The sequence below is a fragment of the Takifugu flavidus genome, chromosome 13 (genome assembly GCF_003711565.1).
Source record: "Takifugu flavidus isolate HTHZ2018 chromosome 13, ASM371156v2, whole genome shotgun sequence".
Classification (NCBI taxonomy): Eukaryota; Metazoa; Chordata; class Actinopteri; order Tetraodontiformes; family Tetraodontidae; genus Takifugu; species Takifugu flavidus.
Window position 1 is genome coordinate 8,872,028 of NC_079532.1, and position 11,318 is coordinate 8,883,345.

Consider the following 11,318-nt stretch of genomic DNA (forward strand, 5'->3'; position numbering starts at 1 on the left):
ATGCATGGATTTTGTAAAATGGTGCTTAAATCTCTGCATGTGTCCAGGGCAACAATCATGACTAATGCGTGTCCTTTGACACTAGAGGGCGCTGAAGCTGAAGCCCTCCTGTTATGAACATTGTCCACGATCCTCCTCAGCGGATGTGCATGAGCAGTAAACACCTTTTACAGCTGGACTCTTATCTACAGTCGGAGCTACACGCATTCGTTGATTCCAGAGCAGATAATCGGGCTAGAGACCAGGACCCTTCACCGCAGTAAGTGTTCCTAAGAAGTTCTCTTATGAGTTTCTGTAAAGTGGGAAAACATTGAATGATTTTAGTTTTATAAGTTTTGATGCAAGAACACAGGTTTGTCAGCAAAGTTTGTAAAAAAAAACCCTGTACATTTCTTTTTTTAAATAAGGGGTTTATATGCGTACATGTCATAAAATGGTTCCGTTCAAGGTTACATGCCAAAGTACATATCCTGTAAAATCCAAAACGTACTAATGTCGACTTGTTTTTCTTGTTTTAAAGCCTCATCATGACGTGGCCTCTTTCACCTCTACTCACCGTGGCCCTTCTGTTTATACAAGTTCCTGTGCCTTCATCCGCCGGGAAAATTCTGGTCTTCCCAATGGACGGGAGCCACTGGGTAAACATGAAAGTACTTATCGAGGAGCTGCACACCAAAGGTCACGAGGTCACCGTGGTCCGGGCGTCTGATAGCTGGTACATCAGCCAAAAGTCTCCTTTCTACCGAAGCGTCACGCTTCTCGGCTCCAACGGGTTTGAAGACAATATGGAAACGTATTTGGTCCAACAGCTGGAGATCCGGCTCGCGGGGAGGAACGCCTCCTCCTGGTCCCGGTTCTGGACCAATCTCCAGTTGAGGCAGGTAGTTGTTCACCAGTTCTCCCAGTTCCACAAAGGGATGAGTGAAATGGTGACTCAGATGTTTGAAGATGAAAAACTCATGCTGTCTCTACAAGAAGCGAAATACGACGTGCTTCTGACTGACCCGGGCTTCGGGGGAGGGGCGATTCTGGCCCGCCGTCTCCAGGTTCCTCTGATTTATAACGTCAGATGGACCATTCAAGGCGAAGCTCACTTGCTTATCGCTCCTTCGCCTCTATCGTACGTTCCTTTTACTGCAGCCGAGCTGACAGATAAGATGACGTTCCCACAGAGAATCAAGAATCTTTTGAGCTACATCCTGGGGATGTACACAATGTCCAGCATAACAGAACCTTGTTACAAACCCTTAGTCGAGAAGTACTTTGGACCTGATGTGGATTATTCCACCTTTTTCCTGGATGCTGATATTTGGCTCATGAGGAACGATTTTGTCTTTGAGTTCCCCCGACCGACGATGCCAAACATCGTCTACATGGGGGGCTTCCAGTGCAAGGCCCCGAAGCCTCTTCCCGCAGACCTGGAGGAGTTTGTCCAGAGTTCGGGAGAACACGGGGTCGTCGTCATGACCCTCGGAACGTTGGTCGCAGACCTTCCTCGGGATGTTGCGGAGGAGATTGCCGCAGGCTTCGCGCGGCTGCCTCACAAGGTTGTGTGGAGGTATGTGGGACGAAGGCCGTCCAGCCTCGGCAACAACACGTTACTGGTGGACTGGCTCCCCCAGAACGACCTGCTGGCACACCCCAAAGCTCGAGTCTTTGTCACCCATGGAGGTACGAATGGGGTTCAAGAGGCAATTTTCCACGGAATCCCAGTTGTCGGACTGCCTCTGTTCTTGGATCAGCCTGATAACCTGTCCAGGCTCAGAGCAAAGGGAGGTGCCGTGGTTCTGGACATCGCCGTGCTGGACAGGCACGTGTTCGCAGAGGCCCTCGAGACGGTTCTTCACGACCCCTCGTACAGGGAGAACATGCAGAGGCTTTCGCGGTTGCACCGCGATCAGCCCATGAAACCGCTGGACCTGGCTGTGTTCTGGATAGAATACGTGATGAGACATAAAGGAGCTCAGCACCTGCGGACTCACGCTAATAAGATGTCCTGGTTCACCTACCATTCTCTGGACGTCATTGCAGCTTTGTCCACTGCTGCGTTGCTTCTCGTTGTTATCTGCATTTCTGCACTCAGGTGTGTGTGGAAGATTCTTTTTAGGACTAAAGTTAAGCACGAATGAATTGACTTTACCTTCATGTCCACTGTCGTTTGCTCCTGCATCCGGCCCTGGGGACGAGCTTGAGTGATGCTCTAAAAATAAAGTCGAATCAAAGATCATAACCTCTTAATGAAGGTGTCATTATTGAACCTCCACTTTTAAGGGTGAACTCCCAAACTGAATCTCATCCGCCCGTCTTCTGACTCCACTCAGGGTGGCTGCAGCAGCGGTGCGATGATGATCAGACAGGTCTGTTGTCCCTCACAGGGTCGGACATAAATGTTCCGAGAGGTCCAGCCTGGTGGTCCAGCCCCAGTGGCCATGGTGCTGAATTGTCAGGTATATTTTAGTGGCTGTGAATCATCTGTAAAATACTTTTAAAGTTAATTAATGCAAGATATGTGCACACAGTATGAAATATAATGGTAGTAATAATTAAACAGTCTTTTGAAATCAAGCTATTACTGGTGCAGACTTTGTCCTGGTTGTCTAGGCTGGGCTGTGTCCAAAAATAAGCCAAGATCCTTAGAAGGTGCTTAGAAGGTGCTCGATGGACCTGTGGCCCAGGAAACTCCAGCCAGACTTTGACATGCATGATAACACTTTTAAAGTAAACAAGCTTTATTTTACTGTGGAAAAGGGCAGAAACGAATAACTACAAAACAAGGTTCCAGGGCCAATGTGACACTACCATTAGCCCATTTTAGTTCAAAGAGAAAGAGGATTAAAGGGCTACTTTGAGTCCTAGGCCCTGGTGAGGTCAGGGTTTAGCTGACCTGAGGACCTGCTTGACCCACTGCAGATTAGTCAATCAATCTGGGGTTGGTCTCGAAGGAAATAGCTCTCATTTAAGATTTTATGTGGCAGATATTCCGCTGCACATCACCTTAAATGTAGGATGTACATTTTCATTTATCAAACGTTTGCTGTTTTGATATGATCTTATATAGTGAATCATGTATAGATCAGCTATAGCAAGATGATCTATCAAGCGAAGGTTAGTTTTTTAACTGCCAGGCTATTATTTTGATATATTTATTGCAGCAAAGCTCAATGCGCTCGCACGAGCATTAGTACGGACGAGATCTCGCGAGATGTGAGATCAAAGGAGCGTTTTTTTTTTTTTTTTTTTTAAAGAAAGGTGGTTCCCTCGCCGCTCGAGGCTCACAGCGGAGCAGTGCACAGGTAGCCCAGCAGCAGCGCACACGCTTCCCGGTAGTCTACCCAGTGACACCTTCTTCGCCCGGAGACTCTGGAGGTCCGCGAACCCTCCCCGCGTCGTTCCGCCCCGTCCAGGTCACCTTAGCGCTCGTCCAGCGGCATCTCCCCTCCGCAGTGTCCGATGACGGTACCTGGCGTCCCCGCCGCAGTCATGTTCTCCTGGCTGGCGATCTTCGGAGTCCTGATGCTGCAGTCCGTGTCCTCGCAGAACGGTAGGAAATGCGCCCTCACGGCTCGGAAAACAGGCCTGCGCGACCGCACATCGCTGTAAAAAAATGCGGTTTTTAAGCGAGATATGCCCGCATTTCTGCGCTGAGGCGTTTGGAATGAGTCACGCGGAGACATCGGTGTCATTAAAGATCGCTGATCGGGATCTAGACCGATCTGAAGCGGGGATGTGCGGCTCAATCAATCATTGATGGGCTCCAAGCTGAATCCCCCCCGCCACACGGAGGCCTGTGTAATGTCCCGAAAATGTCCCCTGAAGTGTGGTGCTGAATACCCGAGTGATCAGCAAGGACGTGGGAAGGTGTCTGCAGACGGTGTCCCGCTGAAGTTCAGAACGCGCACGGCTCTGCTCAGGTATGCGAGGATGCAGCTGAGGAATTCAGGGGCTTTATCTCCAGGCTGCTCCTCGCATTATGCAGGTTGCACCTATGTGATGATTAAACGTGGGAAGTTAAGAGGTGCAGCCGTAAATAGCATCGTTCCGTTTTACTGCATGTTTCTATTTTTAGCGCGGAGATGCTGCACTGGGATCAGAAGCTTTAATGTCTTCTTGGAACACCGAATTAACTCTTTGCTGAGATGTGCTGCACTGCAGAGCAGCCGTGGGTTTCCAGTGCTCTGCTGCTGGTTCAGGCCTCCATCCCCTCCTTGCCAAGGGTCTCGGGGTGTATCCCCGTTTATGTTTTTGGTGTCCAAGTGTGGCCCTTTTCCAAGCATTGTGTGAGGAGAAATGGCCCCTCCCTGGAGGAGACCGTGTGTGGGAATGCTCTAGCCATCTCTGATGCTGCACCCACTCCACACACCTCATCTTTAATCAGCACTCGGAAAAGAATTCAGGTTAATTGCATTTTTTTTTTGCCTTCTTTGAGCCAGAATCAAAGATAATTCTTTACAATGTGCCATCAACGTGCACAGGCTGGATACTGACTGAAGATGATCCGTTATTGGATTTCTATCAATAAATCTATTACAATCCATGTATGTGGGTGCAGGGACGACATGTTACAAATCTATGCAGATGAAACCATTCTAACCCAGCTAGGCTCATCTCCATAGCAACCTGGAGGACTAACGCATCAAAGCATGAATAACCAGGTCATTTTAAAGCTAACATTAGCACGTTTTCCCGCCGCGTCTTTTATTGGAACATGGGTTTCAGCTGTTGTCTCTTGTTTATCTGTATCTCTGGGAGAATATTAATTTACCATCTAATTATCTGCTGTGTCGCAACAGTTTGCGCTAATTTAAACAGGACACTGATTTGTTTTGATGGATGACAGGAAGTGCCTCAGAACGCCGTTATGGCCCCGTTGTCGAGCGCCTCGATGTTGATGGGAGTTGCAGCAGTTATGCATGAGGAGTTGGAGGACCTGTTCCAACCCAGGCACAGAAGCACTAATGATGAACAGTCATTTATTCCTTCATTTTCGCTGCTCTAGTACTTAATTGAATACATTTGGGACAGATGTTGGATTTTGCACAGCGATGGACTAAATGGACCAAATATCCAGTTTATTGACTGTAATCTTACATGATTGATGCTAAATATTCCACAGTGACGGAGCGTGTTGGGTTTTCTTTCACACCTTGATGAAATGATCGTAAAAATGGAAATGAAATGATGGAAATAATGTTCATAAGTGATCCAAAATAACCATAATGCAAAAAACTGGATGTTCGTGGCAGCGCAGGATGAGACGGGCAACCACAAAGCCAAGCCGACAGTTGAAGCGGCCTGAACGCGGGCGGCGTTGTCTAAGCACGTGTGGCGCGGTGGCGTGCGGGGGCGGCGTGGTGGCGTGCGGGGACAGCGCTGTGCGCTCAGCACTTTCTGAGGCGTCCGGACGATGCGAGGCGGCAGGACGTGTCGACAGCTGAGCTTTGGGTTTAATTCTGCCGGATCTTCCCCACAAACCTCTTCCTGCTGTGCTGCTCCGCTCACGTCGTGTCGACTTAACATCAGCAGAAAAAAATCTGGCCGTCTCTTGCTCTTCCTGCCTCGTTGCCAGCGTCCGTGGAATGTGTGTGTGTGTGTGTGTGTGTGTGTGTGTGTGGGGGGGGGGTCTTTTACGAAGCGCCCACGTGCTTCCCCAGAGACTTAGAGCTGCAGCTTCTATAATAAATCTCTTCTCAATCTCATCTCCGCGTGTCCATAGACTACAGGACCGCCCCCCCCACCTGTGCAGCTGTGATCAATTAGTATTTCCATGTTTCCACCATTTTGTTGTTGGAGGTTTGAGCCAATGGGATGAATCCAGGAGCACCGTCTCAGGGGGGCCCGGACCTTTCTGGACGCCGCTGGTGTTTAAATTGGCCAGACAGGATGTCCTGAAAACAGAAAGGTCACTTAGAGGACGTTGGTGCCCAACTCTGTGAGACGTGCGCGTATTTATAAGATGTCATTAACAAACCGGAGAGCAGCGCCGTGAGGACGTCCCAGTGCAACCGAATTAAAGCTGCCCAGGAATAGCAGCAGTAATGGCTGAAACGGAGCCGAGGTCGCCTCGCTCTCCTCTGCGCCAGGTGTATTGATGTCACGCAGTCTGAGAGACGGCCTGAATTCACCGCCATGAGTTTGATATTTTCAAACATTAAAGACCAGCAGCTTGGCTTTGTTCTCCAGTCTTTGATCGGTCTGGTGAAGGTGGACGCTGAAAATGACAGCCGGATGCCAAAGTAGCTCTGCACATTTTCACTGTCTGCTCTTTGATTTAAGTTTTCACGTCTTTCCTTTGATCTCCTTTGTTTTTCCATCCTTCACCTGTCGCCCTCAAACTGCACCCACCAGCCGGCTTTGTGAAATCCCCCCTGTCTGAGACCAAGCTCACGGGCGACACCTTTGAGCTGTACTGCGACGTGGTGGGACACCCCACCCCAGAAATCCAGTGGTGGTACTCTGAGATCAATCGAGTCGACTCCTTCAGGCAGCTGTGGGACGGCGCCCGGAAGCGGCGTGTGTCCATCAGCACGGCGTACGGCAGCAACGCCGCCAGCGTGCTGGGAGTGTCCCGCCTCATGCTGGACGATTCGGGGACGTACGAGTGCAGAGCCAGCAACGACCCGCGGCGAAACGACCTGCACCAAAACCCCGTCACCACCTGGATCCGCGCTCAGGCCACCATAACGGTGCTGCAGAGTGAGTGGTCAGGGTAGAGGAAGCCACCCCCCCTCCACCACCGCCACCACCACCCTCTTTTAGGAATTCCCGTGTGGGCCAGCTTAGCTTCCTCTGCAGGTCCGCCCTCCTCAGGTAGAAACCACCTCCCATCACCTTCCCTTTATGATGCGCCCAGTAGAAGTTCACATCGGTGCTGATTCCTCGGCTCCATAAAGTGACCCCGAGCTTCCCGAGCTTCCCGACCTCATGCCCGTGTTTTGTGTTTTTTTCTTTACATCGTTCTGTTTTCCTTTGTTGTCATCCCATTTTTCCAAAGAAGGAAACAGGAACATCAGGTCATGAAAATCCTGTGTAGTTTCTAATGTTGTCGTGCATTCTGTCCACAAAGCCGCACTGTTTCTACCCCCGAGTCGTGACGCTGGTTTCTGTCCAAACCCACAATGCATCACTTCACCGGCGCTTGGTTCGTATCTCCTCGACAGAGTCGGTAATCAGCGCCTCGGAGCACGCCGTGCTGCCCGTCGAAGGCGACGCTCTCATGCTGCAGTGCAACCTGACCAGCATGCACGGTGTCCACCAGGAGAGCTTCTGGATGAAGAACGGAGAGGAGATCCCGGAAACGCGCACGTCTAACATAAACATCGAGTACAGGTCTGTGCGTGTGCACGTGCGTCTGCGTGCGTTGGCTGCGTGATTCATTGGGTGACCCGTTTTCTTCCCTGCAGACTCAACAAGCCCAGGGGAGACGATGCCGGCGTGTACATGTGTGTGTACACCTTCCAGGGCGCTCCTGCCGCCAACGCCACCATCGAAGTCCGATGTAAGCGCTGATTTGTGAGCTTCGGGGGTCAGAGTGGAGGCCGCCTTTATAGACGTGGCCGTTTTTACAAACTGACCCGGGTGGCCTCGAGCTTTCTCCGCTCTGTCACGCGAGGAGCCGTGAATTCATGCGGCGCCCTTGACACCTTCGTCTCAGGGCCAGCTCAGTGGCAGCAGATGGTGCCTTGTTTGTCTGATGGCGAGGGATTACAGTAAAATCTGCTCATCCTTTTCTGCTGTCCTGTGTCCCACTGGGAAAAAAAGGGGGGGGGGTTGTTTGTGATAGAATTCTGACATTTATATTTGTTTGTTTCTGTGGCTCCAAATTTACTCTTTTTCAACCTCATTAGATGTTTTTCTCACTGTTTTTTTCTGATTTTTTTTACATTATTGGCTGCATTTATTCACAAATTCCTCTAATTTCCCTGTAAAAATCAAAAAGTCCTTGCTGGAATTTCTCAGCACAAGTTCCTGCACCTTCCTGAGTGTCACTCTGATGCTGTTTTAGCTGCTCCGGAGATTACAGGACACAAGCGCAGCGAGAACAGGAACGAGGGGCAGCAGGCCAGCCTCTACTGTAAGTCTGTGGGTTATCCCCACCCTGCCTGGAGCTGGCGCCGCTTCGACAACGGCATCTTCCGGGTACGTGAGGCACGAGGGGACGCTGAACCCAAAGTACCATCACAGTCGGAGAGGTTTGACGGGTCGTGTCTCCTCCCTCGGTAGGAAATCGACAACTCCAGCGGCCGTTTCTCCATCAGCAGCAAAGACAACTACACCGAGCTCCACATTTCCAACCTGGACATCGGGTTAGATCCAGGCGAGTACCAATGCAACGCCACCAACATGTACGGCAGCCGCGAGGAGAAGTCGGTGCTGAGGGTCCGCAGCCACCTGGCCCCCTTATGGCCGCTCCTCGGCGTTCTGGCTGAGATCATCATCCTGATCATCATCATCGTCGTGTACGAGAAGCGTAAGAAGCCAGAAGATTTACAAGACGGTGAGTCAGCACAGGTGGAGCGCAGCTTTATTTTCCGTTGAGTTGGTTTCCCCGGTCAGAGTCGCGCTGGCGTCACCCAACACTCGGCGACGCCCACACTCAATAATTCAGTCCGGCGAGGTCGCCCCTGTCGGCAGACACAGGAGGTCACTCCTTGTCGGGACACTCTCATCCCTTTAAAATTGATGAGACACATGATGCGGCCGTGTCCTGGAGGTGGGAAGGTTGAAGCGTTTCCAGCCTGGTCGTTGAGCTACCGGACCTGCGTCCCGGGACGGCCTGCAGCCTCCCGTGAAATATGCAGCAACGCCATTCGGGCGACCTTCTGCTTTCAAACAGAGTAGCCAAGTTGTCCCACGCTAATTAAATGCAACAGGCAGCGCATGATTGACAGCTCAGAACAGAACAGTCCTGGAAACGGGAATAAATGAGGAATTTGGCGAAATGAGCAGAAACGTAAAGATACGTTCCCGACGAGGAGTCTCCCACCCAATGGTAATCCTCTAATCATGTGTTCATTCACAGCCTGGCTGTAGATAAGGTCCCCTCTGCAGGTGAATATTGTAACAGGTTGATGTACTATCTCTCCCTCCCAACCCCCCACGCCCCCCTTTCCCCTCCCCCCTCCCAATGGCATTACCAACCTGTGCTCGGGGTAAGTGTGAGAGCTTGCATGCCTCATGAACAATCCAGCCTCATCTTCCTCCAGCTTCCATTACAAAAAAAACCTGTCAGACGCAGTTAAAACATCTGTTTGGAGGATTTGATCTGAAATGGCATGAACGTCACCGCAGATGTTTCCAGAAACCCTCTGTTCGAGCAGCTGCTGCTCATCTGTGCATGACAACAGAGGCTTTTTTAAAAGAAATATCAGGAGTCTTTCATGAGTCTTAATGTGTTTGTGAGGGGAGTGTGACTCTTGTTCTGTCACTTTGTCTCATTTTTTAAACCATAACGTGTAGAAACGTCACCTTGTGCTGCTCTGTCATGTGGCCCCATTTTAATTCTGGGAATAAAAGCTTCTTAACTGTGTTCTGCTCTTCATTTCTCCATGTTTCCCCCTCGTTGCTTCAGATGACGACCCAGCTGGACCCATGTAAGTATTTTACAGTTTGTTGTAAGACTTAAAACTTTACAGTATTAATTATGTAAACGGTGGATTCACAGGTTTGGACCGTCATTTAATAGATGGTTTATATGGTGGGTTGTGTTGCTGCGTTAGATTGCAAATTGCATTTAAAAATCACCCCACAAATGGAGTCAGGGAAGGGGTAAAACTTGGGGTGGGGGGGCAATATGACTATAATAAACCCCATTAATGCTGGTGCAGCACGACATTTTAAAAGGTGCTTTTCGGAACTGAGGGCGTTTGTTTTATGTCGTATCAAAGGAAAACCAACTCGACCAACAACCACAAAGACAAGAACCTCCGTCAGAGGAACACCAACTGAGCAGCCTGCTCGCTGAGTGAGTATTCAATTATTAAGAAAAGGACGATTAATAATTCCTCTTTGTGCTGGTGGCCACCGGCTATAATGTGTGCACGCATATGTCGGCACGACGGAAAACCAACGCCGTCTCCTCGGCCTCCGCAGGTTTCATGGGAACTGTGTTGACCATACGATGGTGAAGAAGAAGAGGATCCACATCAGTTGTTAATGGGATTCATCAGCCATTAAATGTATGCTTGTGGAGGGATTAGGTGAGGCATGCCTTATGAGTTTGTTGTGCGAGGCCAGGAGGTTCTCAAACCATTATGGGATTGTAAACAACATCGTCATCATCATCATCTTCGTCGCTGCATGCAGTTACATGCTATTTATGATTTCTCTCTCTTATACACCAGTTTTAATATTTTTACTACTTCTGTGATAATGCATGCCGGATGTTGACCTTCTGTTTGAAGGAAGGTTTTTTCCCTTATTTTTTGGTTTCTGAAAGTGGCTTCATGTAGATATTCTGTGTGTTTTAGAGTAGAAGAAAAGGCAGCGTAAAAAGGAAATGCCACCATAATCTGGTACGACGGCTCTGTATAGTTTTATCATTCTGCTGCCTACCAGCTGCATCGTCTCATCAGGCGCTATTTATTGCATTTTAAGGGCTTTGCAATGTCCCTCTAATTTTGAACAAGGTTTACTTTCCTCTATGTACTGTATGTGTTCAGTCACTATACCTAATGTATAAGATTTGCATTGATATCAAGATTGTTCATATTATGTGATGCACTTAAATGTTGAGACTAATGAAGAACATATAGGAGATGTATTAATATTGACAAAAACATTATTTTATAATCATGTGTATTGTACAGCATGGCTATTACCCTATGCAATTATCATTTATATCGGTATATTTAAGAATCATTGCAGCTTTTGACCTTTCCGTAGAAAAAAAAAAGCTTTAAACTCGTAGGATGACTGTAGATTGTGGACACACAGCTGCATGACCCTCCCCAGCCCACATCAGGACAAGCTGACCGCAAGATCCCCACGCATTTTTAAGAATAAAGACATATAAAAGGACCCGTGTGTGTTGGTGTGTAGCTGTTTGTTTTTGCACCCACATTTTGTCCCAACAAATATATCAGTCGGGACCGAGTTCGTCATATTAGTAATCTCCTTTCATTTTTCCGTAGAAATGTAATTCACTAAAATCTTGTTTTTTTTATGTGTGTTTTTGCAAGAACACAGTTCCGTTGCGTTATCATTAAAGAAGCAGCCTCAGGAAAAGGTGAGATCACCAAATCACCCCCCCAACTGAAGCAATGTGGAAAAGTTTCAATGTGGTAGTTCGACAGATGGACAGAAGAGGGCGCCAGAATCAA

The 11,318-nt window shown here is 48.9% G+C and overlaps 2 protein-coding genes across 5 annotated transcripts; both read left to right on the forward strand.

Annotated features, from left to right (window-relative positions):
- Window positions 1-103: 103 nt before the first annotated feature.
- LOC130535858 (UDP-glucuronosyltransferase 2A1-like) lies at window positions 104-2,230 on the forward strand. The gene is made up of 2 exons (XM_057051218.1): window positions 104-259; window positions 521-2,230. The coding sequence occupies exons 1-2, from the start codon at window positions 114-116 to the stop codon at window positions 2,127-2,129; spliced, it is 1,755 nt and encodes a 584-aa protein (XP_056907198.1). The 5' UTR covers window positions 104-113; the 3' UTR covers window positions 2,130-2,230.
- A 1,036-nt stretch (window positions 2,231-3,266) lies between these two features.
- Window positions 3,267-11,016, forward strand: nptna (neuroplastin a). 4 transcript variants are annotated; one of them, XR_008953221.1, is made up of 9 exons: window positions 3,267-3,541; window positions 7,158-7,326; window positions 7,401-7,495; window positions 8,003-8,136; window positions 8,221-8,494; window positions 9,020-9,048; window positions 9,569-9,590; window positions 9,885-9,961; window positions 10,090-11,016. XR_008953221.1 is itself a non-coding variant. In XM_057051234.1 (8 exons), the coding sequence occupies exons 1-7, from the start codon at window positions 3,451-3,453 to the stop codon at window positions 9,943-9,945; spliced, it is 846 nt and encodes a 281-aa protein (XP_056907214.1). In that variant the 5' UTR covers window positions 3,267-3,450; the 3' UTR covers window positions 9,946-9,961; window positions 10,090-11,016. The 4 variants fall into 4 exon arrangements, 2 of the variants coding, with proteins under 2 accessions (XP_056907214.1, XP_056907216.1); XR_008953222.1 differs by lacking the exon at window positions 9,020-9,048 and adding an exon at window positions 9,065-9,149; XM_057051234.1 differs by lacking the exon at window positions 9,020-9,048.
- The last annotated feature ends 302 nt before the right edge of the window (window positions 11,017-11,318 follow it).

Bases quoted from the DNA above. Each gene is read 5' to 3' on its own strand.
- LOC130535858 (XM_057051218.1), top strand. From the start codon at position 114: ATGAACATTGTCCACGATCCTCCTCAGCGGATGTGCATGAGCAGTAAA. The intron at 260-520 runs GTAAGTGTTCCT...CTTGTTTTAAAG, and splicing joins GACCAGGACCCTTCACCGCA to CCTCATCATGACGTGGCCTC.
- nptna (XM_057051234.1), top strand. From the start codon at position 3,451: ATGACGGTACCTGGCGTCCCCGCCGCAGTCATGTTCTCCTGGCTGGCG. The intron at 8,137-8,220 runs GTACGTGAGGCA...CTCCCTCGGTAG, and splicing joins TCGACAACGGCATCTTCCGG to GAAATCGACAACTCCAGCGG. The intron at 8,495-9,568 runs GTGAGTCAGCAC...TCGTTGCTTCAG, and splicing joins GCCAGAAGATTTACAAGACG to ATGACGACCCAGCTGGACCC.